A 25985-nucleotide genomic window follows, 5' to 3' on the forward strand; every position below is an offset into this window, starting at 1 on the left:
CTCACTTTGTTGTTTTTTCGCCTTTAACCCCTTCCCGACCCGTGTCACACCGTTTGTGACATGGAAAACAGTTCCTTCCCGACCCATGTCACAGCGTCTGTGACATGGAGGGAAAGAGCCCCTGCAGCGCCTGCGAGCGGGGTCGCTCAGGTTTCACAGTTGCTACTGCAACTGGACATCCTGAAGTCGACCCCCCGGGGGATGGATTAACCCCCCCGTGCCTGGGACCCCTCCGATTGGCTGTTTCATTTTCACTTTTAATGAAACTGCCAATCGGTATGAATTAAATATTTCACCAATGAAAATTGGTGTAATATTTAAATCTGGGCATGGCCTGATGCTTACAGCATCAGCCATTGGCTGGGGGGAGTGTCACCTCTGCCCCCCCCCTCCCCCCAGATCTGATTGGGGGGCTAGCGTCACATGGATACTAGCCCCAATCAGATGTGGAGGGAGTTTTAATGATGCCGGCCGTTGTGGACCCTCTGCTGCTGCCCCCCCCGTGGACCCTCTGCAGCTGCCCCCCCGTGGACCCTCTGCAGCTGCCCCCCCGTGGACCCTCTGCAGCTGAGCTCGTGGATCTCTTCTGCCGCCGCTGATCTACATCAGGTAGTATTGCCCCCGCTCCCCCCCGACCCCCCCTCCACTCCACCCTGCCCCCCCTCCACCCCCGACCCCCCCTCCACTTTCATACCTGCACCCCGACCTCCGCCTCTGCTCCCTCTCCCACGTCTTCATCCACCGGCTGCTGCTCTCCTTCTGACAGCCGGTGGACTGTGATCACAGCAGCAGCAGGCTCAGTGTAAATGCCCTGCTCCTGTGATCAAGCCCACCATCCCCCAGTCCCAGTGATATCACCCCCCATCTCCCAATAATCACCCCTCCCCCCAGTGTTCACCCCCCCCTGTCCCCAGTGTTCCCCACCCCCCCCGTCCCCAGTGTTCACCACCCCCCCCGTCCCCAGTGTTCACCACCCCCCCCGTCCCCAGTGTTCACCACCCCCCCCGTCCCCAGTGTTCACCACCCCCCCTGTCCCCAGTGTTCACCACCCCCCCTGTCCCCAGTGTTCACCACCCCCCCTGTCCCCAGTGTTCACCACCCCCCCTGTCCCCAGTGTTCACCCCCCCCCCGTCCCCAGTGTTCACCCCCCCCCGTCCCCAGTGTTCACCCCCCCCCGTCCCCAGTGTTCACCCCCCCCGTCCCCAGTGTTCACCCCCCCCTGTCCCCAGTGTTCACCCCCCCAGTGTTCACCCCCCCTGTCCCCAGTGTTCACCCCCCCCTGTCCCCAGTGTTCACCCCCCCCTGTCCCCAGTGTTCACCCCCCCCTGTCCCCAGTGTTCACCCCCCCCGTCCCCAGTGTTCACCCCCCCTGTCCCCAGTGTTCACCCCCCCCGTCCCCAGTGTTCACCCCCCCCTGTCCCCAGTGTTCACCCCCCCAGTGTTCACCCCCCCTGTCCCCAGTGTTCACCCCCCCCTGTCCCCAGTGTTCACCCCCCCCTGTCCCCAGTGTTCACCCCCCCCTGTCCCCAGTGTTCACCCCCCCCGTCCCCAGTGTTCACCCCCCCCGTCCCCAGTGTTCACCCCCCCTGTCCCCAGTGTTCACCCCCCCTGTCCCCAGTGTTCACCCCCCCCTGTCCCCAGTGTTCACCCCCCCCTGTCCCCAGTGTTCACCCCCCCCCCGTCCCCAGTGTTCACCCCCCCCCTGTCCCCAGTGTTCACCCCCCCCCTGTCCCCAGTGTTCACCCCCCCCCCTGTCCCCAGTGTTCACCCCCCCCCCTGTCCCCAGTGTTCACCCCCCCCCCTGTCCCCAGTGTTCACCCCCCCTGTCCCCAGTGTTCACCCCCCCCGTCCCCAGTGTTCACCCCCCCCTGTCCCCAGTGTTCACCCCCCCCCCGTCCCCAGTGTTCACCCCCCCCGTCCCCAGTGTTCACCCCCCCCCTGTCCCCAGTGTTCACCCCCCCCCCTGTCCCCAGTGTTCACCCCCCCCGTCCCCAGTGTTCACCCCCCCCTGTCCCCAGTGTTCACCCCCCCAGTGTTCACCCCCCCTGTCCCCAGTGTTCACCCCCCCCTGTCCCCAGTGTTCACCCCCCCCTGTCCCCAGTGTTCACCCCCCCCTGTCCCCAGTGTTCACCCCCCCCGTCCCCAGTGTTCACCCCCCCCGTCCCCAGTGTTCACCCCCCCTGTCCCCAGTGTTCACCCCCCCTGTCCCCAGTGTTCACCCCCCCCTGTCCCCAGTGTTCACCCCCCCCTGTCCCCAGTGTTCACCCCCCCCCCGTCCCCAGTGTTCACCCCCCCCGTCCCCAGTGTTCACCCCCCCCCTGTCCCCAGTGTTCACCCCCCCCCCTGTCCCCAGTGTTCACCCCCCCCCTGTCCCCAGTGTTCACCCCCCCCCTGTCCCCAGTGTTCACCCCCCCTGTCCCCAGTGTTCACCCCCCCCGTCCCCAGTGTTCACCCCCCCCCCGTCCCCAGTGTTCACCCCCCCCGTCCCCAGTGTTCACCCCCCCCCTGTCCCCAGTGTTCACCCCCCCCCCTGTCCCCAGTGTTCACCCCCCCCCCTGTCCCCAGTGTTCACCCCCCCCTGTCCCCAGTGTTCACCCCCCCCTGTCCCCAGTGTTCACCCCCCCCTGTCCCCAGTGTTCACCCCCCCCTGTCCCCAGTGTTCACCCCCCCCTGTCCCCAGTGTTCACCCCCACCTGTCCCCAGTGTTCACCCCCACCTGTCTCCAGTGTTCACCCCCACCTGTCTCCAGTGTTCACCCCCACCTGTCTCCAGTGTGCACCCCCCCATCCCAGTGATCACCCACCTGCTGCTGGCTCCTGCTCCGCTTTCTGCCCCAGTAATCACCCCCCTGATGCTGCCGGCCTCCTACCCCCCTTGCTGCTGCCGGCTCCTGCCCCAGTGATCACCCCCCTTGCTGCTGCCGGCTCCTGCCCCAGTGATCACCCCCCTTGCTGCTGCCGGCTCCTGCCCCAGTGATCACCCCCCTTGCTGCAGCTGCTGGCTCCTCCATCTCTTCAGCCCCCCCCCCCTACGCCTGACAGCCCCCACACGTGACTGCAGAAGGTTACACCAAGCACACACACGTACACTCACACTATAATAAAGTTTCGATTTTTTTTTTTTTTTTCACACACGCACACAGCACACAAAATGTCCCGCCCGTCCCACTCATCCCAGTCTAGGGCGTACTCAGCTTAGGAGGCTATGTCAGGTTGGTGTGTGTGTTGTAGTGTGTGTGTGGTGTATACACTACAATATACCACACCGCACACCAACCTGACATACACTACACAATGGTGTCCACTAACAAATTGGAACCATGTTGCGTTTGGAGAGTCCCTGTGTGCCCAAACATTGGAGCTCCCCAACAAGTGACCCCATTTTGGAAACTAGACCCCCCAAGGCACCTATGTAGATGCATAGTGAGCACTTGAAATCCCCAGGTGCTTCACAAATTGATTCATAAAAATGAAAAAGTGGAAAAAAAAACACTTATTTTTACGGATTAATTTGTGAAGGACCTGGGGGTTCCAAGTGCTCACTATGCATCTAGATAGGTGCCTTGGGGGGTCTAGTTTCCAAAATGGGGTCACTTGTGGGGGAGCTCCACTGTTTAGGCACATTAGGGGCTCTCCAAACGCAACATGGTGTCCGCTAACAATTTGAGCCGATTTTCCATTCAATTTGTTAGCGGACACCATGTTGCGTTTGGAGAGCCGCTGTGTGGCCAAACATTGGAGCTCCCCCACAAGTGACCCCATTTTGGAAACTAGACCCCCCAAGGCACCTATCTAGATGCACAGTGAGCACTTGGAACCCCCAGGTGCTTCACAAATTGATTCATAAAAATGAAAAAGTGGAAAAAAAAACCACTTTTATTTTTACGGATTAATTTGTGAAGGACCTGGGGGTTCCAAGTGCTCACTATGCATCTAGATAGGTGCCTTGGGGAGTCTAGTTTCCAAAATGGGGTCACTTGTGGGGGAGCTCCAATGTTTGGCCACACAGCGGCTCTCCAAATGCGACATGGTGTCCGCTAACAAATTGAATGGAAAATCGGCTCAAATTGTTAGCGGACACCATGTTGCGTTTGGAGAGCCCCTAATGTGCCTAAACAGTGGAGCTCCCCCACAAGTGACCCCATTTTGGAAACTAGACCCCCCAAGGCACCTATCTAGATGCATAGTGAGCACTTGGAACCCCCAGGTGCTTCACAAAATGATCTGTGAAAACAAAAAAGTACTTTTTTTTTCACAAAAATTTTCTTTTAGCCTAAATTTTTTAATTTTCACATGGGTAACAGGATAAAATGCATCCTAAAATGTATTGGTCAATTTCTCCTGAGTACACTGATACCTCATATGTGGTCATAAACCACTGTTTGGGCGCATGGCAGGGCTCAGAAGAGAAGGAGCGCAATTTGACTTTTGGAGCTAATTTTCCATTCAAAAAGTAAAATGGCGCTCCTTCCCTTCTGAGCCCTGCCGTGTGCCCAAACAGTGGTTTATGACCACATATGAGGTATCAGTGTACTAAGGAGAAATTGACCAACAAATTTTAGGATGCATTTTATCCTATTACCCATGTGAAAATTAAAAAATTTAGGCTAAAAGAAAATTTTTGTTAGAAAAATAAAAATGTTCATTTTTTTCTTCCATGTGGCTTTAGTTCCTGTGATGCACCTGAAGGGTTAATAATCTTCTTGAATGTAGTTTTGAGTAGCTTGAGGGGTGCAGTTTTTGGAATGGTGTCACTTTTGGGTGTTTTCTGTCATAAAGACCCCTCAAAGGGACTTCAAATGTGATGTGGTCACTAAAAAAATGGTTTTGTAAATTTTGCTGGAAAAAAGATAAATTGCTGATGAACTTTGAACCCTTCAAACTTCCTACCAAAATTTTTTTTTTTTTCCAAAATTGTGCTGATGTAAAGTAGACATGTGGGAAATGTTATTTATTAACTATTTTGTGTCACATCACTCTCTGGTTTAGTAGAATAAAAATTCAAAATTTGAAAATAGCTAAATTTTCAAATTTTTTCCCATATTTTTGATTTTTTCACAAATAAACGCAAATATTATCAACCTAAATTTAATACTAACATGAAGCCCAATATGTCACGAAAAAACAATCTCAGAATCGCTAGGATCCGTTGAAGTGTTCCAGAGTTTTAACTTCGTAAAGGGACACTGGTCAGAATTGACAAAAATGCCAAGGTCTTTAGGGTCAAAATAGGCTGGGTCCTGAAGGGGTTAAGTTGGCAAACAGAGCAGAATGGCCTCTTGCTACCCCACTATAGAGGGAGAGCACAGTGCTGAAAGGGTCACACTAGTCTTTCTGATATGGATGGCAGGACCATATAATGGTCACAGTCCACAATCAGGTATCCCGGCGGACTGTCCTTGCCATAGTCTCCGGCACAACCACTGCAGCGTTGCATGGAGCTAAGACGGATCTAAGGGTCCCAGCAAAGATGGATCCAGGGAGCCCAGGAAGTTGCCTTGTCAGGATAGATGAGCATGTCCCCATGCTCTCCAGCTTTCCTGCAGCTCCTGTCCTGCACTGGCCCCCTTACTTTAGTAGACAATTTTTATCTACAGCCCTAGTTGACGTGGTGCTTCCAGCCCTCCACAGGGGTCAAGACAAAATTTAGTCCCCTATTTCTATTGAGGTCTAGCCAGCTCCTGGAAGGATATGCCCACCACCATCCAGCCAATCACATTCTCACGGGCTTTCCCGGATCCACCTACTTCCCTCTTCTCCTGAACAGCATCATTTTACTTCTCCTGCGCTGTAGAGGAGGAAGAGCCCTTCCTTCTATTAAGACGTCGCTATTCCTACACTGCAGTAAGAGAATGCTGCTAAAGCTCATCCTATGTCTGCTAGGGAAGACTTTACTGCTCTGCTCCAGTGGATATTGTCTACCCTCACCACCATCCAGGCAACAGCTGTCTCTAGGACTGGGTAGGCCTGTCTGACCCATGGACCAACACAGGGTGCCCCCCCAGTAGCACTCCCTTCCAACTCGGCTGTTTCAGAGAGAGCCACGCACACGAGCCCGTGCAGCCTCCCCTGGTCACACACTCCATCAGCACCTCATGCAAGCATAAATTTTTCTTGGGCCAACCTGTCACCACCTCCGTTTGCACACCGCGTAGTCTGCGATTACAGCACACCCACCAGAGTGGGCTGTAGCTCGATGTCTGTGGCTAAGCTAATCAAGATGTCCCAGAGCATCTCCAAATCACTTATACAGCCCCTGGTACTCTGACTACTTCCCAGGGTGAGTCGCAGCAAAAAATTCATAGCTGAACGAATCCCACATGTGAACCAGCATATTCAGATAATGACCACTTTCCAGAGTGATTCAGACCCACCGATAAGAGACCTCTCTAAACATTGTATCGCACAAGGGGACCAAATAGCACTCTGATCACTTCCCAGGGTGAGTCAAGCTCCAGTTCTCAGGTTATTTCTCATCTCTAAGGGGCCATTTACTTCCTTTTAGTCCCCTTTGCTATTTTATCCTGGTGCTAGGTATCTTAAAGTCAACACTATCAACTCCTGAAAATATAAACTTCCTCATCATGGTCCTGTACATCAAAGGGGCTTCTGGACTGGCGATTGTCTCTTAGCAGCCTTCTCTTATCACTCTTGTGTACAAGTAGGCTTGTGTTCGTTTGCCTTTCATTTTTCTCAGGTGGTCTTCTTTCTCCCCTTAATGTAGAGGTTTGACTAAAGGCCCCGTCACACTAAGCGATATCGCTAGCGAGATCGCTGCTGTGTCACGGTTTTGGTGACTCACCAGCGACCTCACCAGCGATGTCGCTATGTGTGACACTTTGCAACGATCAGGCCCCTGCTGTGAGGTCGCTGATCGTTGCAAAGTGTCCTGGACCATTTTTTGGTCGTTGGCCTCCCGCTGGCCAGCACACATCGCTGTGTGTGACCAGCGGGACCAACGATCTGGCTGGTAACCATGGTAAACATCGGGTTACTAGGGGCACGCGCGCACTTAGTAACCCGCTGTTTACCATAGATACCACTCTGCTACTGTGAGCGGAGGCTCCAGCGCACGGTAGCAGAGTGGTATCCATGGTAAACAGCGGGTTACTAGGGGCACACGCGCACTTAGTAACCCGATGTTTACCATAGTTACCAGCCTGCTCCTGCTTGCAGCAGGTTGGTAACGGGAGCAGGACATCGTGGAACGATTCTTTCCACGATATCGTTGCTCCCCTGATCGCTGGTGAGCCTGCCTGTTTGACAGCTCACCAGCGATGTATTAGCGATGCAGCAACGATCCCTGACAGGTCGTATCGTTGTCGGGATCGCTGCTGCATCGCTTAGTGTGACGGGGCCTTAACTATCCCTTGCTCCTCTCTCCCCGCTACTTGGTATTCCTACCACACATTCTCAGTCTTAATGGTGCATGGGTTTTTTTTTTTGCATCCACGGGTGTGAGTCTTAGCATACAGGCTCTATAGGCAGTTGTGGTTCTGCCTGCTATCTCATGGCCTGTTTTTCTTTTTGCCACATACAGTGCCTACAAGTAGTATTCAACCCCCTGCAGATTTAGCTGGTTTGATAAGATGCAAATAAGTTAGAGCCTTCAAACTGCAAACGAGAGTAGGTTTTATGAACAGAAGCATAAATCTTACAAACCAAAAAGTTATGTTGCTCAGTTGAATTTTATTAAATTTTAAACATAAAAGTGTGGGTCAATTATTATACAACCCCTATGTTTAATATTTTGTGGAATAACCCTTGTTTGCAATTACAGCTAATAATCGTCTTTTATAAGACCTGATCAGGCCGGCACAGGTCTGTGGAGTTATCTTGGCCCACTCCTCCATGCAGATCTTCTCCAAGTTATCTAAGTTCTTTGGGTGTCTCATGTGGACTTTATTCTTGAGCTCCTTCCACAAGTTTTCAATTGGGTTAAGGTCAGGAGACTGACTAGGCCACTCCAACACCTTGACTTTTTCCCTCTTGAACCAGGCCTTGGTTTTCTTGGCTGTGTGCTTTGGGTCGTTGTCTTGTTGGAAGATGAAATTACGACCCATCTTAAGATCCTTGATGGCGGAGCGGAGGTTCTTGGCCAAAATCTCCAGGTAGGCCGTGTTATCCATCTTCCCATGGATGCGGACCAGATGGCCAGGCCCCTTGGCAGAGAAACAGCCCCACAGCATGATGCTGCCACCACCATGCTTGACTGTAGGGATGGTATTCTTGGGGTCGTATGCAGTGCCATCCAGTCTCCAAACGTCACGTGTGTGGTTGGCACCAAAGATCTCGATCTTGGTCTCATCAGACCATAGAACCTTGAACCAGTCTGTCTCAGAGTCCTCCAAGTGATCATGAGCAAACTGTAGACGAGCCTTGACATGACGCTTTGAAAGTAAAGGTACCTTACGGGCTCGTCTGGAACGGAGACCATTGCGGTGGAGTACGTTACTTATGGTATTGACTGAAACCAATGTCCCCACTGCCATGAGATCTTCCCGGAGCTCCTTCCTTGTTGTCCTTGGGTTAGCCTTGACTCTTCGGACAAGCCTGGCCTCGGCACGGGAGGACACTTTCAAAGGCTGCCCAGGCCGTGGAAGGCTAACAGTAGTTCCATAAGCCTTCCACTTACGGATGATGCTCGCATCAGTGGAGACAGGTAGGCCCAACTCCTTGGAAAGGGTTTTGTACCCCTTGCCAGCCTTGTGACCCTCCACGATCTTGTCTCTGATGGCCTTGGAATGCTCCTTTGTCTTTCCCATGTTGACCATGTCTGAGTGCTGTTCACAAGTTTGGGGAGGGTCTTAAATAGTCAGAAAAGGCTGGCAAAAGAGATCTTTAATCCACACATGTGAAGCTCATTATTCTTGGTGCCTTAACTACTTCTTAATACTTTAGGGGGACCAAACAGAATTCTTGTGGTTTGAGGGGTTGAATAATAAATGACACTCTGAATTAACTTTTAACGTTTTTTTAAAAAAAAAAAAATTTGCTGCAGTGCATTTCCCACTTCCAGGCTGATCTACAGTACAAATGTCGCAATGCCAAGTTAATTCCGCATGTGTCAAACAGCTAAATCTGCAGGGGGTTGAATACTACTTGTAGGCACTGTACATCTTATTGAAGAAATACATCTTATTACCCACACAAGAGGACTGTTTAAAGGACATTCCATGGTTCCTGTGTTCGCAATGAAATGACTGAGTAAAGGAGGAGATCTTGGGTACTCAAGGTAAAATCTTTTTCTTGTAGCCTTAATTGGGGGGGGGCAGCTCCCACCCTTATTGTCCTGTCTGGATGTTTGAGTTCATGGTGGTCTATGACTTCTTCCTGTACTGTACACCATTGTTGTATAAGCTTTTCCTACTGCTTTTCACTACTTGGTATAGTCTAGTATCAGCAGGTGAGTAGTCTGCAGGCAAGAAGCCGACTCATGTAATAGTTAGGGTACGCCGCCTGGTGGCAGCAGCATATACCCATAGCTCCTGTGTCCCCAAACAAGAGCTACGAGAAAGATTTTACTGTATACAAAATCTCCTTATTTACCTGTTGACCCTTTAGGTTAAGGTCTATTAACAAGGATCATGCACCTTTTTCACTGCAGGTGTTGTGAAACTACAACTCCCTGCATGTTGTGTATTATAGTTTCATAGCAGCTGGAGTGGCAAAGGTGGCCGATTTCTGGATCTAAGACATCTTTTGCATTCTAAAAAAAGGCAATTAAAGTGTCACGGTCTCACAGTACTATAGTAGTAAGCCCGCTTTTTTACTTACGGTGGGGTCGCACTGCGAGACCGAGATCTACGTTTTCTTTCAGGTGAAAATGATTTTGATCTAGATCGAGACCTTGAACGACTTTGGGATGACCTAGACCGACTTTGGCTCCTAAAAAAAAATGTGTACAGATCAATTGTCACAATTATATGAACACATTACACAATAAAATGACAAAGCACTAGAAACACAAAACATGGGCATAGTAAATCAAAATTTCCAATAGCCAGACGGGAGTTGCATGCCTAACCTTGATCTGGATCGGGAATAAGATCGGGATCTGGATCGAGATCTGGATCGAGACCTAGAGTATGAGCGAGAGGACTTTGAAGATTGAGAATTGGATCGTGAAGAAGATCGACCACGACTTTTTGATCGACTGTTGGATCTTGATGGCCTAAACAGAAGAAGAGTAACTTTGTTTATGGAGCCATAAAAATAAACCCATTTAAAGGTTAGTTCTGTATGGTCAAATCCATGTTTATACATGACATTTTTCACTCTAAAAGATGTGAATTTTAGCGAGATAAAAAAAAAATAATTACCCAATTACCGTATGTTTATTCATCAGGCAAAACGTTGAAGAACTGCTAGCCCAATCATTGCAATCAAGCTCTTCATAGTGGCCTCCTGCCTGCTGCTTTGTTCTCTGCGCCATGTCTGGGCTGATTCTAATGTACTATTAACAGACTTGATTATTGTTAGTACTCAGAGTATCCATAGTATTAGTACAGTGGAATCAGCCCAGATATAGAGTAAGCAGGGCACAGAGCCATCATCTCAGGAAGGGAGCAGGCATTAAAGGGGTTGTCTACCTTTGTGGACAATTTTTTTTCTTACTTCAATGTATGTAATTTGGGCTAAAAATCAACAGAAAAGCAGTTTTCTCATGGGAGGTTTTCTATTGGAGGAGATTGATGGACAGAACCGGTCACATGTTCCTCCACCATCTGTCATTGTATGGACTGTAGAGCAGTGCAGTCTGTGAGGAAAGCTGCACTTGTCAGGGTAAAAGAGAATATATATATTTGTAACTTTTATATTTTTGTAACTTTTATACGCTTTTTTGCTAATGTACTAACCACCATTTTGTGTCATATAACAATAAGCTTTCCTTGCTACGTAATTACTCAAATCGAAACTTAAACTAAGACATTTCCAGTGTTGCCAAGACATTTCAGAGAAACGAAACAAGATTATAAGCTGACGGCTGCAATATCTGCCCAGAGACTGAGATAAGGAGATGTGGACCAATCAGGAGTGGCCAGACACTGGACTTTCATTGTTTAACCCGCCCCGGACAACCCCTTTTCCCTCCCATTATGTAGTGTATTTAGATTTGTGTATGTAAAAATAAACGCAGAACAATGCTGAGGAGGTTGACTGTAGTAGTCTTCTGAGCATGCTCTGAGCTTGAACCAGCTTGTTGTCTGACTCATTCTTTGAATGGTTGACCCATGCTCATAGTTTGAATTTGGAGTGACTGGAGGACGAGTGGAATGTCATCACGACCCCCACAAATGGCGCCCAACGTGGGGCGTGGCTAGCGGTACGCCGCCCTCCCGGACCCATATTGCTGACTTCCCTGGTGGTGACCGCGGTGGCTGAATTTGAGGCCTGATCAACCTCCATCGAACACGGTAAGTTGAGATGTATTTTATATGTCTCACTTGCCTGTGTGTCAGCCGCAGCGGTTTCTGTGGGGTTGTCAGGTTGGATCTGGGTGGGTGACCGGTCGAGTGGTGAGACCTTGGGCGTCCCGCACCACGTCCTGAACCAGCAAGTGTTAAACCGAGTGACGTCGCATGCCTGCGCGTGCTCGTGTGCACACCACCTCCTCCTCCCCCGGTCACTGTACTTTTCTTAGATAGCTGCCTCCCGTGACTGATAGTCAAGGTTACAAAGCATTCCTGAATTGTAGTGTAAGGGAGAAAGAATCTGTGACGAATTGAGGAGTACTCTTCGTCTAATACAGAGACTGCTGTTAAGTCAAGGTTAGGAAACAGTGTATTGAGGTGTCTCTACACTGTCGGGTGGTGCTGTGGTAGGAAAGCAGATAGATTGAGGTGTCTCTCTATCTAAACAGTGTATTGAGGTGTCTCTACACTGTCGGGTGGTACCGTGGTAGGAAAGGAGATAGATCGAGGTGTCTCTCTATCTCATCAGTGTATCGAGGTGTCTCTACACTGACGGGTGGTGACCTGTAGTCAGGGTGCCGTGGTGAGTCGCACTGTAAAGTCGCCATTCAAGGCTAGGAAAGGAGTTAGATTGAGGTGTCTCTCTATCTCAACAGTGTATCGAGGTGTCTCTACACTGAGGAGTGGCGACCTGTCGGCTGCACCAGTGATCTGAGTCGCGACAGATCATTGCATTCTATAAGAAAATGTTGTGTATATTCAAATTTGAAAGATTTCGTAAGTTGCGGAATGCTGCTGTAGGAGTTAAGCCAATTAGTGGAGTTACGGGAAGGCAAGAAGGCAAGAAGAATGTTAGGAATTTGTAGAATATGATAAGCTTATGAATGTGTTACACAGAAGTTGGGAAAGTTGGGTGAGGATTTCTGCAAGCACATCTTAGAGTAGATGGTGCAGGGGGGGGACAGAGAATGCCGAGCCTTTGTTCGGATACATGAAAGCTACAGAATGTGATTTGTTATGTGACCCTAAATTGGCCGTAACCCCGTTGATGCCTGTCACTACACCGAGCCTTCAGCCACCGCCCTATAATGGTGCCAACAACAAATCACCGGAGGGGTGGACGTGTCGGGTGTGTGGAGAGCAAAACCCACTCTGGGCGGGCCGCCCATGGCACGATGCCCAGCCTGCCCCCAAGAACAATCCCACCCCCACTCCCCCCTCCTCCCTCCAACGGCCATCTTACTACACCTTTTCCTGCCTCCAAGAATAATACCACTTCCATTTTAACTCCTCCCTCCCACGGCCATCTTGCTACACCTCTTACTTGTTGTGGGAGGCCCGTAAAGCCCCAATCCAGCCTATATCCACTACTAGATCCGTCCAGTGCATATTACCAGCCACCAGCACAGGTGGAAAAGCCCGTAGTCCCAGAGTACCCATCTGAAACTAATGTGACACCCTCTGCTCCAGTTCACGATGCTGAGACGCTTCCCCTGTTTCCTATGGGAGTCACCCACAACCCTGGGGATATCCTCCTCAACTCCCCAGAATTTCAGGCCAGACTGCTCTCCCTCCGCCAACATACTGTTACTCAAGACGATACGGAGCCAGATGAGGGATGGGCTCAAGATACTCCAGCCCCCCCCCCCCCTTTTTACCCCATACGTCTCCTATGGCATCCTCCACCCCACATTCATTACCCATATTCCGGCCCTTGCTCCAAGCAACTGCTGACAGAACACCACCCCCCAGCCCCTCAGAAGTCTGGGACCCCTGCCGCTCCCGGAACCTAGTAGACCCATCAGGACACCCTGTCACTCTGTCAATAGGCTATGGTGACATCCTTACACATCGGGTGGGGGCCATAGCCAACCCTGCAAACACCTGTATGAGCCATGTTGGAGGATTGGTTCGTAAAATTGCCCTTGCTGCTGGTTCTACTCTGGCTGCAGAATGCCAGGCTCACTTAGCCGAAAACGGAGAGCTTTCAAAAGGCCATGAATTCCACAAAAGCAGGATCCCTTAGTACGTATGAATCCGGCCTAGAATACATGAAACAGTTAAAAGCCTGGGCTCAGGATCGCTTGTCAGATCAAGCTGGGTCTGTACAAGATGTTCAACAAGACCCTGATGAATCTGTGGAAAGATATGCTGCAAGACTCAGCATGCATTTTGAGGATCTTGGATACAGTCCTCATGTCAAGACGCAGGCCGCCCTGTTGGTTCAGGCCCTAGTAGATGGCCTACAAGACGCTCTCAGAGATGAAGTCCTGAGAGTACGGCCCGAGATTCGTTCTTCTTCTTTCAACGACGTAGTGAACATTGTCAAAGCTTTCCAAAAAGCCATGCTAAAAATGGAAAAGGATACTAAGCCAAGGAAGAAAGCCGCTTCTGCCACGGTATATCAAGCTCAAGAAAGCTACCCACCCCTGGCAACCAACATGGAATCAAGTGGGTAATGGTTAAAGGCACAGGTGATGATACTCCTCCCACATATAGAAAACAAGACAGAAGAGATGACAAGGGATCATCTAAAAACAGAAGACAACCTCGTGATTCTGAAGGATGAATGTTATGTTGGCAGTGTGGTAGCCTTGACCACATCCTCAGAGACTGTCACTTTACAGGTGGACCATCAACCACTGAAGTTCCTGGTGGACACTGGGGCGGCCACATCTGTCATTTCCTCTGCACAGCTCCCTCCTTCTGTATCCCTATCACCGGATACCCTCACCTGTGTTGGGGTGGAAGGCCAACATATTTCCTCTCCACCCACAGTCCCTGTGTCTGCAGGACCGTTCACCGGAGTACTCACAAGATTCTTGGTCTCTGAAACTTGTCCTGTCAATCTGTTGGGAACCGATCTCTTAGAGCGAATGAAGGCAACAATTACCTTCGGAAACCATGGTATGGAGCTTCTTTTGCGGGACCCTCATTCCGAACAAGGGACTGAAGACCACTGTGTTTTTAAAGCCTTCCCTCTCATGATGATGACCATACAACCTCACAGTTCCCTCACTCTCTGTGGTCCAGTGGGCCAGAGGACGTCGGCCTCCTGCAGGTTCCCCCGGTCCGAGTACACCTCAAGCCTGGACACAGGTATCCACGGTTGCCACAATACCCCCTCAAGGCTGCACAAGAACAAAGCTTGGGTACCCAAATCGTTTCCCTCCTGGAATCAGGAGTCCTTGTCAGATGTGTATCTCCATGCAATACACCCCTCTTTCCTGTAAAAAAGAAAACCGTTCCGGGAGAGTCTCCAAGATACCAGTTGGTTCAGGATCTCAGAGCCGTCAATGCAGCTACCATTTTAGAAACTCCAGTGGTACCCAACTCAAACACCCTCTTGTCTCAGCTGCCTCCAACGGCCACCTTGTTTACGGTGTTAGATCTAGCCAACGCCTTCTTCAGTATACCCTTACATGAAGATTCGTGGTTTCTTTTTGCCTTCACCTTTCAAGGAGCCCAGAACTCTCCTAACCAATTCACTCATTCTATGAAGTCTATTCTGGAGCCATGGGTTCAAGATAACCCTCAGGTCACCCTTCTACGGTATGTGGATGATCTTTTACTCTGTGGCACTGAAGAAAATTTGCCAGAGATGTCAGAATCCCTTCTCTGGTTTCTTCACTCAGCTAACTGTAAAGTCTCGAAAGGCGAAGTCCAATGGTGTCTGCCCAAGGTCATTTTCCTCGGACATTGTATATCACAAGGTGCTAGACATCTGACTGAAGAAAGAAAGCAAGCGATCATGGATATCACCTTCCCAACCACCTATTCCGCTATGCAGACTTTCCTTGGCCTCATCACTTACTGCAGGCAATGGATCCCTGATGCCTCAAAGCTCATGCAACCTCTGTACGACTGTCTCAAGAATGAAGGCTCAGTTTGGCTTCATGCTGAAGATCCACGTGTTTCTCATCAACACAGACTATGTTTTGACCGCCTTAAACAGGCTGTTGTCTCTGCCCCGGCCTTGGGCTTACTAGACTATACTCAGCCATTTCATCTTTTTGCCTCGGAATCGGAAGGTCATGCCTCTGGAGTTCTAGCACAACGCTATGATCATAAGTATCGGCCTTTAGGCTACTACTCAGCCCGCCTGGACCCTGTCGCCCGAACTGCCCCCATGTGCCTTAAGGCGGTCCACGCTGCTCACATCCTCCTTGACAAGTCAGCTGATATCGTCCTTGGACATGATCTAGTTATACAGGCCGGTCATGATCTCTCAGCTGTTCTGCAACAAACATTTCCGAAACATCTCACCAACCAAAGACACCTGCGTCTGCAGTGTTCCCTATTGTTGCCCTCCAATATAACATTTACCAGATGTCTGACTATCAATCCTGCCACTTTGCTTCCACCTTCTAGGGGGGAAGGTGAAGAGGGTGAAGGTCCATTGGTGGAACCTCATGATTGTATAAAAATTTTGCAGGAAGAGACTTCTGCTCCAGAGAATATGGTGGCACATCCGCTCGCAGACCCTCAAGGGAAGTTCCACACGGGATATGCTGTCACAACAGACCTAACAGTCCTCAAGGCTGAAGCTCTACCACCATACATGTCTGCACAAGAAGCTGAACTTGTGGCTCTCACAGAGGCCTGCCACCTGGCAGCAGGAACAAAGGCGAATATATATATATATATATATATACCGATTCCAGGTATGGACATGGAATTTGCAACGATTTTGGACTTTTGTGGAAGTCTAGAGGATTCATCACAGCTGCAGGTACACCAGTGAAACATGCCTCATGGATTAAGGCCCTAATGAAGGCCCTGGAACTACCCATTCAGGTTGCTGTTATGAAGGTCAAGGCTCATGGAAGACTAGAATCCAGAGAAGCCAGGGGCAACCACCTAGCTGACCAAGCAGCCAAGACTGCAGCAGTGGAGAATGTGTCATCAAAGTGGCAGGAAAAGGAAGAAGAGATAGGAGAAACCCTGCAAACCGTAGCTGTGGCGCTCACTAGAGCAAGAGCCAAAGAACAGCCGGCGGAAGACCATACAAGTCCAGCGGAGACACGAATGGAATCCAGGGGGGTCAGGATGCCTGAAGAAAAATTGTGTGAGGAACAAAGGGAGACCCCCACTGAAGAAGTCAAGCAATGGAAAGCGGCAGGAGCCGTGCTGGCAGGTCGCAAAGATTCAAAGGTCAACTCGACTCTTTACCAAGTGGATGGGAAGCCTTGCTTGCCTAGATGCATGTACTCAGCTGTGGCAGCATGGGCTCACGGGCCTACACACAGAGGAAAGAATCAAGCCTTGGCATGTATCAAGAAACTGTATTTTGCACCCGGAATCTCTTCCACTGTGACTTCGTACTCAAAATCCTGCTCTGTCTGCGCTACCTGCAACCCAACGTGTACGGCACGGGTCCCTCTCCAACACCTGGCTAAACCAGACTACCCTTGGCAGAGAATACAAGTCGACCATATCCAAATGCCTAAAGCAAGAAAATAGGAGTACGTTTTGGTAGCCGTGGATATGTTCTCAGCCTGGCCCGAGGCCTACCCGGTCGTCAACATGACTGCTAAAGTCACAGCCAGGAAACTGATCACCGAAATTGCCTGCAGATTTGGAGTTTCCCCAAGTCATAGAATCGGATCAAGGACCAGCTTTCACAGCAAATATCTACGAAGAACTCTGGAACATGTTGGGAACAGATTTGGGCCTCCACACTCCATACCATCCTGCCAGTTCAGGCAAAGTGGAAAGGATGAATTCCACACTCAAGACCCAGCTCTTGAAAATGACCTAAGATCATCCCCTCCCCTGGCCCGACCTACTCCCCATAGTATTGTATCATATCACACACACTCCTCAGGCCAAACATGGGCTGACTCCCTATAAAATTTTGTTTAGGACCCCACCCAAGATAGGAGAGATTAGGCCCCAAGAGTTGTCTGAAACACATGATAGAGTGGTAAAATTTGTGATTGTTTTGTCTAGAGAATTGACTAACACCCGCTCTCCAGTATCTGCTTCTCTCCCAGAATCTACAGGTGATGCAGTACATGATTTCACCCCAGGCGATCTAGTGTATGTGAAGAAGTTTGTCCGGAAAGACTGCCTCCAGCCGCGGTTCGAGGGACCGTACACTGTGCTTCTCACCACCCCGACGGCTCTGAAGCTTGAGGGCAAGAGCACCTGGATTCACGGCTCCCACTGCAAGAGAGACAGAACGAGTCTATAAAAGATGACTACCTTCTTCTATATCCTTTCCATATGCTTACTGTCTGTCCCAGGGTGGACAGCTACCACACAGGGGTAGATAGCTCCTTTTTCTCAAGTTGGTTGGGAGGGCTCAAGGGATTCCTCCAACAAGTTTGTCTAGTAATGGGAGGTCTACTAGTATTGGGCCTGGTGGTCCTGTGCTGCATAGTCCCCTTATATAGAGAAATACACTCCTTTGAACAAGCCTGACCAGCCCCCCCATGACAAAGTCCAATTGAGAGATTCAGTTTAGGATCAGTTGGGAGAACTCCATGTGTCACCCAGGATAGGGCTCAATTGTCTGGGGGCGTCCCATAAGGGGGCAGCTTCTAAGATGATTGGGTGAAGAAATCCACCTCCCCTCTCCCCACACATGGACAGTCTCAAAGGCCCCGAAGCAAAGGAAAGCTTAGTGTTTAGGGGGGAATGTCAGGGTAAAAGAGAATATATATATTTGTAACTTTTATATTTTTGTAACTTTTATACGCTTTTTTGCTAATGTACTAACCACCATTTTGTGTCATATAACAATAAGCTTTCCTTGCTACGTAATTACTCAAATCGAAACTTAAACTAAGACATTTCCAGTGTTGCCAAGACATTTCAGAGAAACGAAACAAGATTATAAGCTGACGGCTGCAATATCTGCCCAGAGACTGAGATAAGGAGATGTGGACCAATCAGGAGTGGCCAGACACTGGACTTTCATTGTTTAACCCGCCCCGGACAACCCCTTTTCCCTCCCATTATGTAGTGTATTTAGATTTGTGTATGTAAAAATAAACGCAGAACAATGCTGAGGAGGTTGACTGTAGTAGTCTTCTGAGCATGCTCTGAGCTTGAACCAGCTTGTTGTCTGACTCATTCTTTGAATGGTTGACCCATGCTCATAGTTTGAATTTGGAGTGACTGGAGGACGAGTGGAATGTCATCACGACCCCCACACACTAACAAGAGCAGGAGGAGAACATGTCACACCAGAATAATAGTAAATGCCACTAAATCATGTCCCCAACACATCTGATAAATACAATATGGCCGACCCTCTTACCTCATTCTATAGCTAGCAATAGGCAGTGTAATACAGCGGCTATAGAAGGCAAATGGTGTAAATTTTTAATGAAACCCAATTGCAAAAATGATTTTTAGCCCCACTCATGCGGAGGTAGGCTAATATTGGAGGCTTTTGATCACAATAATCAAAAGCCATCAGACAATGCGAAAAATCCCAGCCAGGTGCAGAAAGGCAGATCTTGGAGGGAGCACTGCATGTGCGCCCGCCATTTTCCATCAGCAGGAGGGGGCTGGAGGATCACGGATCCGGTACCTAAGGCACCATGGGGCATTCAGGGACCCAATTGCTCTCTTCTCTGATATATTCGATCATATCAGAGGAGAGAGAAATTACATTTAAAATCTGACTTTATTTTATGTGATCGATGTTATTATTCGGTGAATAACGGCGATCACGTGACAGGGGACTGTAAAAGTCGGCCCTGCTCATGTTCTCCAGGGTCTCAGCTAACCCCGGTAGCTGAGACCCCAGAGATTTTCCAATGCTAGGGGACACTATACCCTTATTTCTCAGAGCCATTAAAAAGCGGCGCTGAGGAATAAGTATGCTCAACTGCCACTGTTAAAAGGCATATCAGTGGTCATTAAGGGGTTAAACACTCAAATTTCCAAGAGTCTGCAGTGTACAGAATGGCTGCTCTGTACACTTAACTATGCGAAACCATGCCCTCATGTAAGCACTGAAAGGATGACTGAATGTATTGTAAGCTAGAAGGAAATAGTTTGTGCAAATTATGCTCTGATAAACGTCTCCCTCTGCTCATGCCTCCAATGACTACTTTAACGGGTTGGTGTTTGGGCTCATTTAACAGCACTAAATCTTGCTAGTGTGGACACTTTGCAGACAGAGTGCAGAGCAGATGGCACCGCTCGCCCTCCCAAAGCCTGCAGCACCCTGAAGCCTCTTACTTCTGTAACAGGTACATGTAAAGAGCCAGTGCTGTCCAGTGTCCTTCGCCTTCATACTGGGCAGCAAATTGAGCATACTACAACTGCCAGCATCTCACAGGTGCTTACTGTGAGAGAAGGAGTTATTTTATCTATCCTGACTCTATTTTGATTTTTGCTTTCTGAAATGTAGTTTGAGCCAGTATGCTTGTTTTCAGATAAGAGGATTTTAGACAGTGGCAAACCACCAATGGCGGCAGGCCACGCAACTGCTACGGGGCCCATGAGCCGAGGGGGGGCCCCGAAGAAGCGGGGGAACAAGGAGGATATGTGAGTTTTGTATTTACCGTATATACTCGTGTATAAGCCGAGATTTTCAGCACATTTTTTTGTGCTGAAAAAGCCCCTCTCGGCTTATACTTGAGTATATACTCGAGCATATGGAAATTCTGTTGGTGGATAGTGGGGTGGGGTGGGGGGGTTGCGGCAGTGGAGGAGTGGAGCACACACAGTAGCCGGCTGCTGCAGCTACCACGTGTGCCTGCTGCTAAAGGGAAATGAATATTCCCTCTTCTCCACTCCCATGGGCGTGGAGAAGAATGAATATTCATTCTCTTTAGTAGCGGGCACAGAGGAGCTCCTGCTGACCGTGCCCGTGTGGTGCCCATGTCTATAGTGCCACAAAAATGCCTGCATGTGTAATATAATTCATATGTATTGCCAGAAATGGTGAGGGATAAGTTCTCTGCTGTTTTCATTACCTACATATATTGTTACTCGATCCCTTACTTGAGGATTTTGCACTTCTGCCAAATCAGGAATTTGTGCACAATCCCTTAGAGGGGAGGAGGTGCTTAGTTGTAGTTTGTAGTGTGTGAGGAAGAAGCAGCATTATGAAGTTCACTGTGCAAGAGAGAGAAGTCTTCTCTCTGCATGATTAAGCTGCACAAGGCAGGGTCCAATCCCTAGAGCACAGAGACTTACAGAGTCTGTGCTAAACTGTGAGCCTGCTCGGTCTTCATACAACGAGCAGTGAAGTGTTTTCCCGGGAGCTCAGCAACCGCATGGAGTCACAAGCTGATTATTTACTGCTGTGCCATTCCTGCTCCATCTCCCCTGGAAGCCAGCCCTGGTTGGGAAGGGTTAATCTGGTACTGCTCATCACCACCAAACTCACAGGGGCCCTCATCAATGCCCAGCCATACCAGGCCGAACATCCCAACTGGCGTCAAAAACCTTTTTATTATTTTATTAACCCCCCCCCCCCACAATTGATAAAGACTGGCGCGCACCCCCGGTCAGACCATAACAGCACTCGTACCAGGATCGGGGGATGAGGAAGCAATGCGTACCAGGATTGGGGGATGAGGAAGCAATGCGTACCAGGATTGGGGGATGAGGAAGCAATGCGTACCAGGATTGGGGGATGAGGAAGCAATGCGTACCAGGATTGGGGGATGAGGAAGCAATGCGTACCAGGATTGGGGGATGAGGAAGCAATGCGTACCAGGATTGGGGGATGAGGAAGCAATGCGTACCAGGATTGGGGATGAGGGAGCAATGTGTACCAGGATGGGGAAATTTACCAGTAGCTGCTGCATTTCCCTACCTAGGCTTATACTCGAGTCAATAAGTTTTCCCAGTTTTTTTGTGGTAAAATTAGCTCTGCTTATACTCAAGTCAGCTTATTTAAAATATACGGAATTTTAAAATCAGTGAGTACGTGATGCCCATAATAATGGAGGACCACGGGGAGTGCATTTTATTCCACGGGGAGTGCATTCTATTCCACGGAGGACCACGGGGAGTGCATTCTATTCCACGGGGAGTGCATTCTATTCCACGGAGGACCACGGGGAGTGCATTCTATTCCACGGAGGACCACGGGGAGTGCATTATACTGGATGGAGGACTATGGAAAGTGCATTATACTGTATGGAGGACTATGGGCAGTGCATTATACTGTATGGAGGACTACGGGGAGTGCATTATATTCTATGGAGGACCATGGGAAGTTTATTATACTATATGGAGGATTATGGGTGGCGTATTATACAATATGGAAGGCTATGTGGGGGGCCATTATACTGTATGAAAGCAATTATACAGTGTGAAGGTTTGCGTGGGGTCCATCATGCTGTTTGGATGGCAGTGTGGGGGCCATTATACTGTATGTAGGCCCATTATACTTTATGGAGGGCTGTGAGGGAGTCATAGTTGGGGGATAATACGGTGTTGGGGTCACCATACTTTGCTTTGGGAGTTGAAGTGGGATACAATAGGGTCATTATACTGTGCATGTGGAGGCTAATGTGGAGAAATGCACCATGGGAGTTTCATACTGTGTTTGGGGGGGGCACTTTTATTGGCATCATACTTTATGGGGGCAATGAAAGAGGAATCTAGGTCTTCAGCTGGAGGAAAATTGCTATGTTAAGACTGAAAAGTTGTGAGATATGCTCTTCTGTGACACAGACAAATATTTATTTATTTTTTGTGGGGGGGGGGGGGGGGGCAGTTAGCGCTTCTGCTATGGGGCCCCATGATTTCAGGAATGTCTTTGTCTAGAGACTTAGAGATGAGGAAGAAATGGAACTAGAAGGTAGAGAGATTCCTAGACACAAAAGCTGGGTGAAGACAGAATTACCTTTAGCCAATGAGATGCATGTATGCCAATGCCAGCAGTTACTTAGAAATAAGCTGAGCCAATTAAATTGTTACCAAAGATGACTATTAACCTATAAAACCCTGAACACATGAGGGAATAAAGAGAGACCTGCCCTGATTCTCAATGTATCAGTATAGTTCTTACGTGCACATATTTGAATTTTACATTATAATTTGGAACAGGCACAATGTCTCAGAACGTCCAACAATATGTGGTGACGACATTACCATCTTCACTACTAGCTGGAGAGTAAGGCTATGTGCGCACGTTCAGGATTTGAAGCAGACATTTCTACAGCGTTTCTGCATCATCTTGGCAGGAAAAACAGTGCGAAAAAAAAATGCGTGTTTTGCCACGTTTTTTATGCATTTTTGTACATCAATGAATGCTTTTTGGAGCTAAATAAAGTTATGCGATGTACACAGCCGGGAGCGAGTGAGCTCCTGGCAGTGTACCGTCAGCCGATCAGAACGCCGGGGGAACATTGAGAGGACACCAGACAGGTCAGGATAGTGTTTTTTTTCACTCGCCGCTTACAGCCCCGGCTCGGCTGAGGAGACAACAGCGATAGCGGCGTAGATGAGGGGAGAAAATCAGCCGGAGCAGTGGTCAGATGATGGGAGAAGTAGTCATCCCAGCCGACCCGGGTACCACTGTGTTTTTGCAGCGTATTTGACCCATTAACTAGTCAAATATGAGCACAATACATCAGGATTGTTATTGCATTAGCTTGCAGACAGATTACTTAACGCTTTTGATTCATCTCTGAGCAGAGAAACCGCATCAAAAACGCACAGCGTGCATATAACCTAAGGAGCAGTGTAACCTCCTAGTATTGACTACTGGAACATTATCTATACTTTGATTAACCCTAGAGTAGAAGGGGCATTGCTTCAAAACAGCAGAACTACGGTCACCAATCTCTGGAAGGTATGGGGAAGATAAACATATGCCCACAGCATCTTTGATTCTCCTGGTAGCCACTCTTGGGAACCAACAGTAAATCTTATTTGTTGCTCCTCATCAGAAACTCACTCCTGAGGCATTCTGGGTTACAATATAATAATAGTATATAGCCAGTAATTAATGTAATCCCTGTTACAATTGGTCACCTCCATATAAACAACCAGTACAATCCATAATAACGTTTGATAGATATCACTATCCCGTCACCTAGACATCTGCTCTACTAACAGGGAAGCTGCTGGCTTGGCCACTGAGAATTATATTATTAGAATAGCATTTTAATATTATTATTACTGACTGACTAGACCAACTAGTGACATTAACCCCTTCAATTTCTTATACCAAAAGTAAAAAAGGAAAGTTAATTAGTATGGCATTTTTTACCTAATTTCTGTTTAAAACAGTAAAATATAGTATATTTTGTTAAAAAAAATACATTGAAAAAAACAAACAAAACTGTCATTGACTGTTCCTACCAGCGATTCAGCTGCTCAGCGTCAAGAGAGAAGTTCCTCCTTTTCTGGGCTGCTCTGACGGGACGTACATGCAGACGTCACGCTGTTTGACAGCTGGCTCCCCAGTTATGCAGCTGGGAGCTGGCTGTCAATCAGCATGACATGGGCAGTCATGCCCAGTTAGAGAAGAGGAAGAGTTGTCGCCTGCAGGAGTGCTCTGTGACAGCTCTGAGCCAGCAGAGATAGGAGCCAGGCACAACAGGAAGGTAGGTAGCAACTTCCTGCCTATTAGTTTAAAGCCCATAGTAATAGAAAAAAATCCTGGATAAAACACTTAAAGAGAATCTGTCATCACATTTGATCTATCTAAACTATCAATATGGACATACAGACTATAGGCTGCTGAAAAAAAGTCCTACCTGTATGCCTCATATCAGATGCATTGTAGAAAATCATCTTTTATCACTTTATATAAATGACCTCTTCCAGGCTATGGGGAAGACGTCTGGATGATAATTCTGCTTTCAGAGCTTATTTTACATGTAGGGAGAGTTACCAGTGTGAGACAAGTAACTAACACAAAACATGAGAAATGAAATTTGCCTTCTTACAAACACACTTTTTGCTACTCTTTCAGCTCTGTTGTATTATAAAACTATTACAACCCTGTCTGCATGCAAGATGGAAGCTGGAGCTGAGAGGAACCTGCAGATGTGTCAGGTATAATCACACACAGCTCTGCAGTGAGATCAGAGAGCGGCCATTACACATCACACTGGTAACTCCCCTTCATGTAAAATAAGCTCTGGAGCCTGGAAAAGGTCATTTATATAAAGTGATAAAAGATGATTTACACACAACAAGGTATCTGATATGAGGCATACAGGGATCACTCCCCTCCACAGTCTATAACCTGTATGCCCATAGTAATAGTTTAGATAGCTGAAATGTGGTGTCAGATTCCCTTTAAAGCAATACCAATATTAAGTTACAACATTATTATAATTTTATGTATGGTGTAACGTACATTCAGCATTGAGCACCTATTCAAAATTCATTAGTCATAGGATATCTAATACAGGAGCAAATGCATCCTTTTACCTTGGAAAAAAAAAATGGAAATTACACATTATATATATCTATCTCTATATCCTTCTATCTAGATATATACATATAAAAATAGATAAATACTATATATTCTCTTTTTTCTTTTACAAGGTAAAAGCATGCATGCTGTAATGATAGGCAGGCTGTCAGACTGGACATCACTTGAGCTAAAAGCCTATAATGTAACAGAGGTGGGATGAAATAAGTTAACATTCAAAAGTATGGATGTTGAAAAAAGAAAAAACATTTCTAGAGTGCTTCTTCAAAGTAGGAACAAACAGGTTACAACTGAAGAATCTGATGAATGAACTTTGGGGGAGGGGGAAATGGTCCCGTCAGTATTAGCAGATGCGATTTTACTTATGGACTTCTAATATTAGTGTTTTTGTAAGCAACACTGTTAGGGTGAACTGGCTTGGTTCCTACACATTATGGATATTAGAATTAATTTTTGAAAATATAAATAACCAAAAGCTTGCACATACCTGCTCCTTTTATCTTGGCCTTTCCTGCGACGAGCTCTCATTTTTGCCCTGAAGAACTCATAAAGCCCATTCTGCTCCCATCCTTCACTAGAGAACGATAAGATTACAAATGGGTTGGGGTGAGGTTTAAGTACTTGGTATATACTGCTGATGGATAACATAAGTGTTACATTAATGTTCTCATCCCCTAGTTTTCGTTTGGAATACGGATTCTGGGACAGGGTTTCACACTGGACAGCTGCAGTATACAAGAATGCATACATTGTGCTGCATACCATATCAATTAGTTGCATCACTCATATTAGCAGCTATACTTGTTTTCTTTGCATTATTTGAGGTCTGAAAGCACTGTTTCTTTTTTATTATTTTGACGCTTTATCATTTGCTGCAAATAAATACAACATTTTTAGCTTTGAATTTTGGAGACATGTTGTCAGTAGTTTATAGAGTAAAACAGCAATGTACATTTTACTCAAATATATACCTATAAAGAGAAAAATCAGAGAAAATGAAAATTTTGCAGTGGTCTCTTAATTTTTGCCAGAGTTGTATACATGGGTCCACCAATAGAACGGCTATAAAACCTTGACCAATGATGTAACAAAGTCAGACCTACCCTGATGCTCAATGTATCAGTCGTGGTTCTTCTGTGCACGTATTTCAATTTACAATTTAATTTGGAACGTCTTACATTATGTGGTGACGACACTGCC

General features: G+C 48.0%; 1 protein-coding gene across 4 annotated transcripts in view; it reads right to left on the reverse strand.

Annotated features, from left to right (window-relative positions):
* CHERP (calcium homeostasis endoplasmic reticulum protein) overlaps window positions 1–25985 on the reverse strand; it is a 77748-nt gene that overhangs the window by 10570 nt on the left and 41193 nt on the right. For all 4 annotated transcript variants that reach the window (XM_073655366.1, XM_073655313.1, XM_073655212.1 and 1 more), the window contains exons 13-15: window positions 25273–25359; window positions 10027–10173; window positions 9777–9887 (exon numbers count right to left, since the gene is read on the reverse strand). In XM_073655366.1, coding sequence (XP_073511467.1) covers window positions 9777–9887; window positions 10027–10173; window positions 25273–25359 — 345 coding nt within the window. The remainder of the gene's footprint in view (window positions 1–9776; window positions 9888–10026; window positions 10174–25272; window positions 25360–25985) is intronic.

This window comes from Phyllobates terribilis, unplaced genomic scaffold (assembly GCF_046119375.1).
Source record: "Phyllobates terribilis strain yellow unplaced genomic scaffold, ASM4611937v1 Scaffold_1__5_contigs__length_1240528914, whole genome shotgun sequence".
Taxonomy (NCBI): Eukaryota; Metazoa; Chordata; class Amphibia; order Anura; family Dendrobatidae; genus Phyllobates; species Phyllobates terribilis.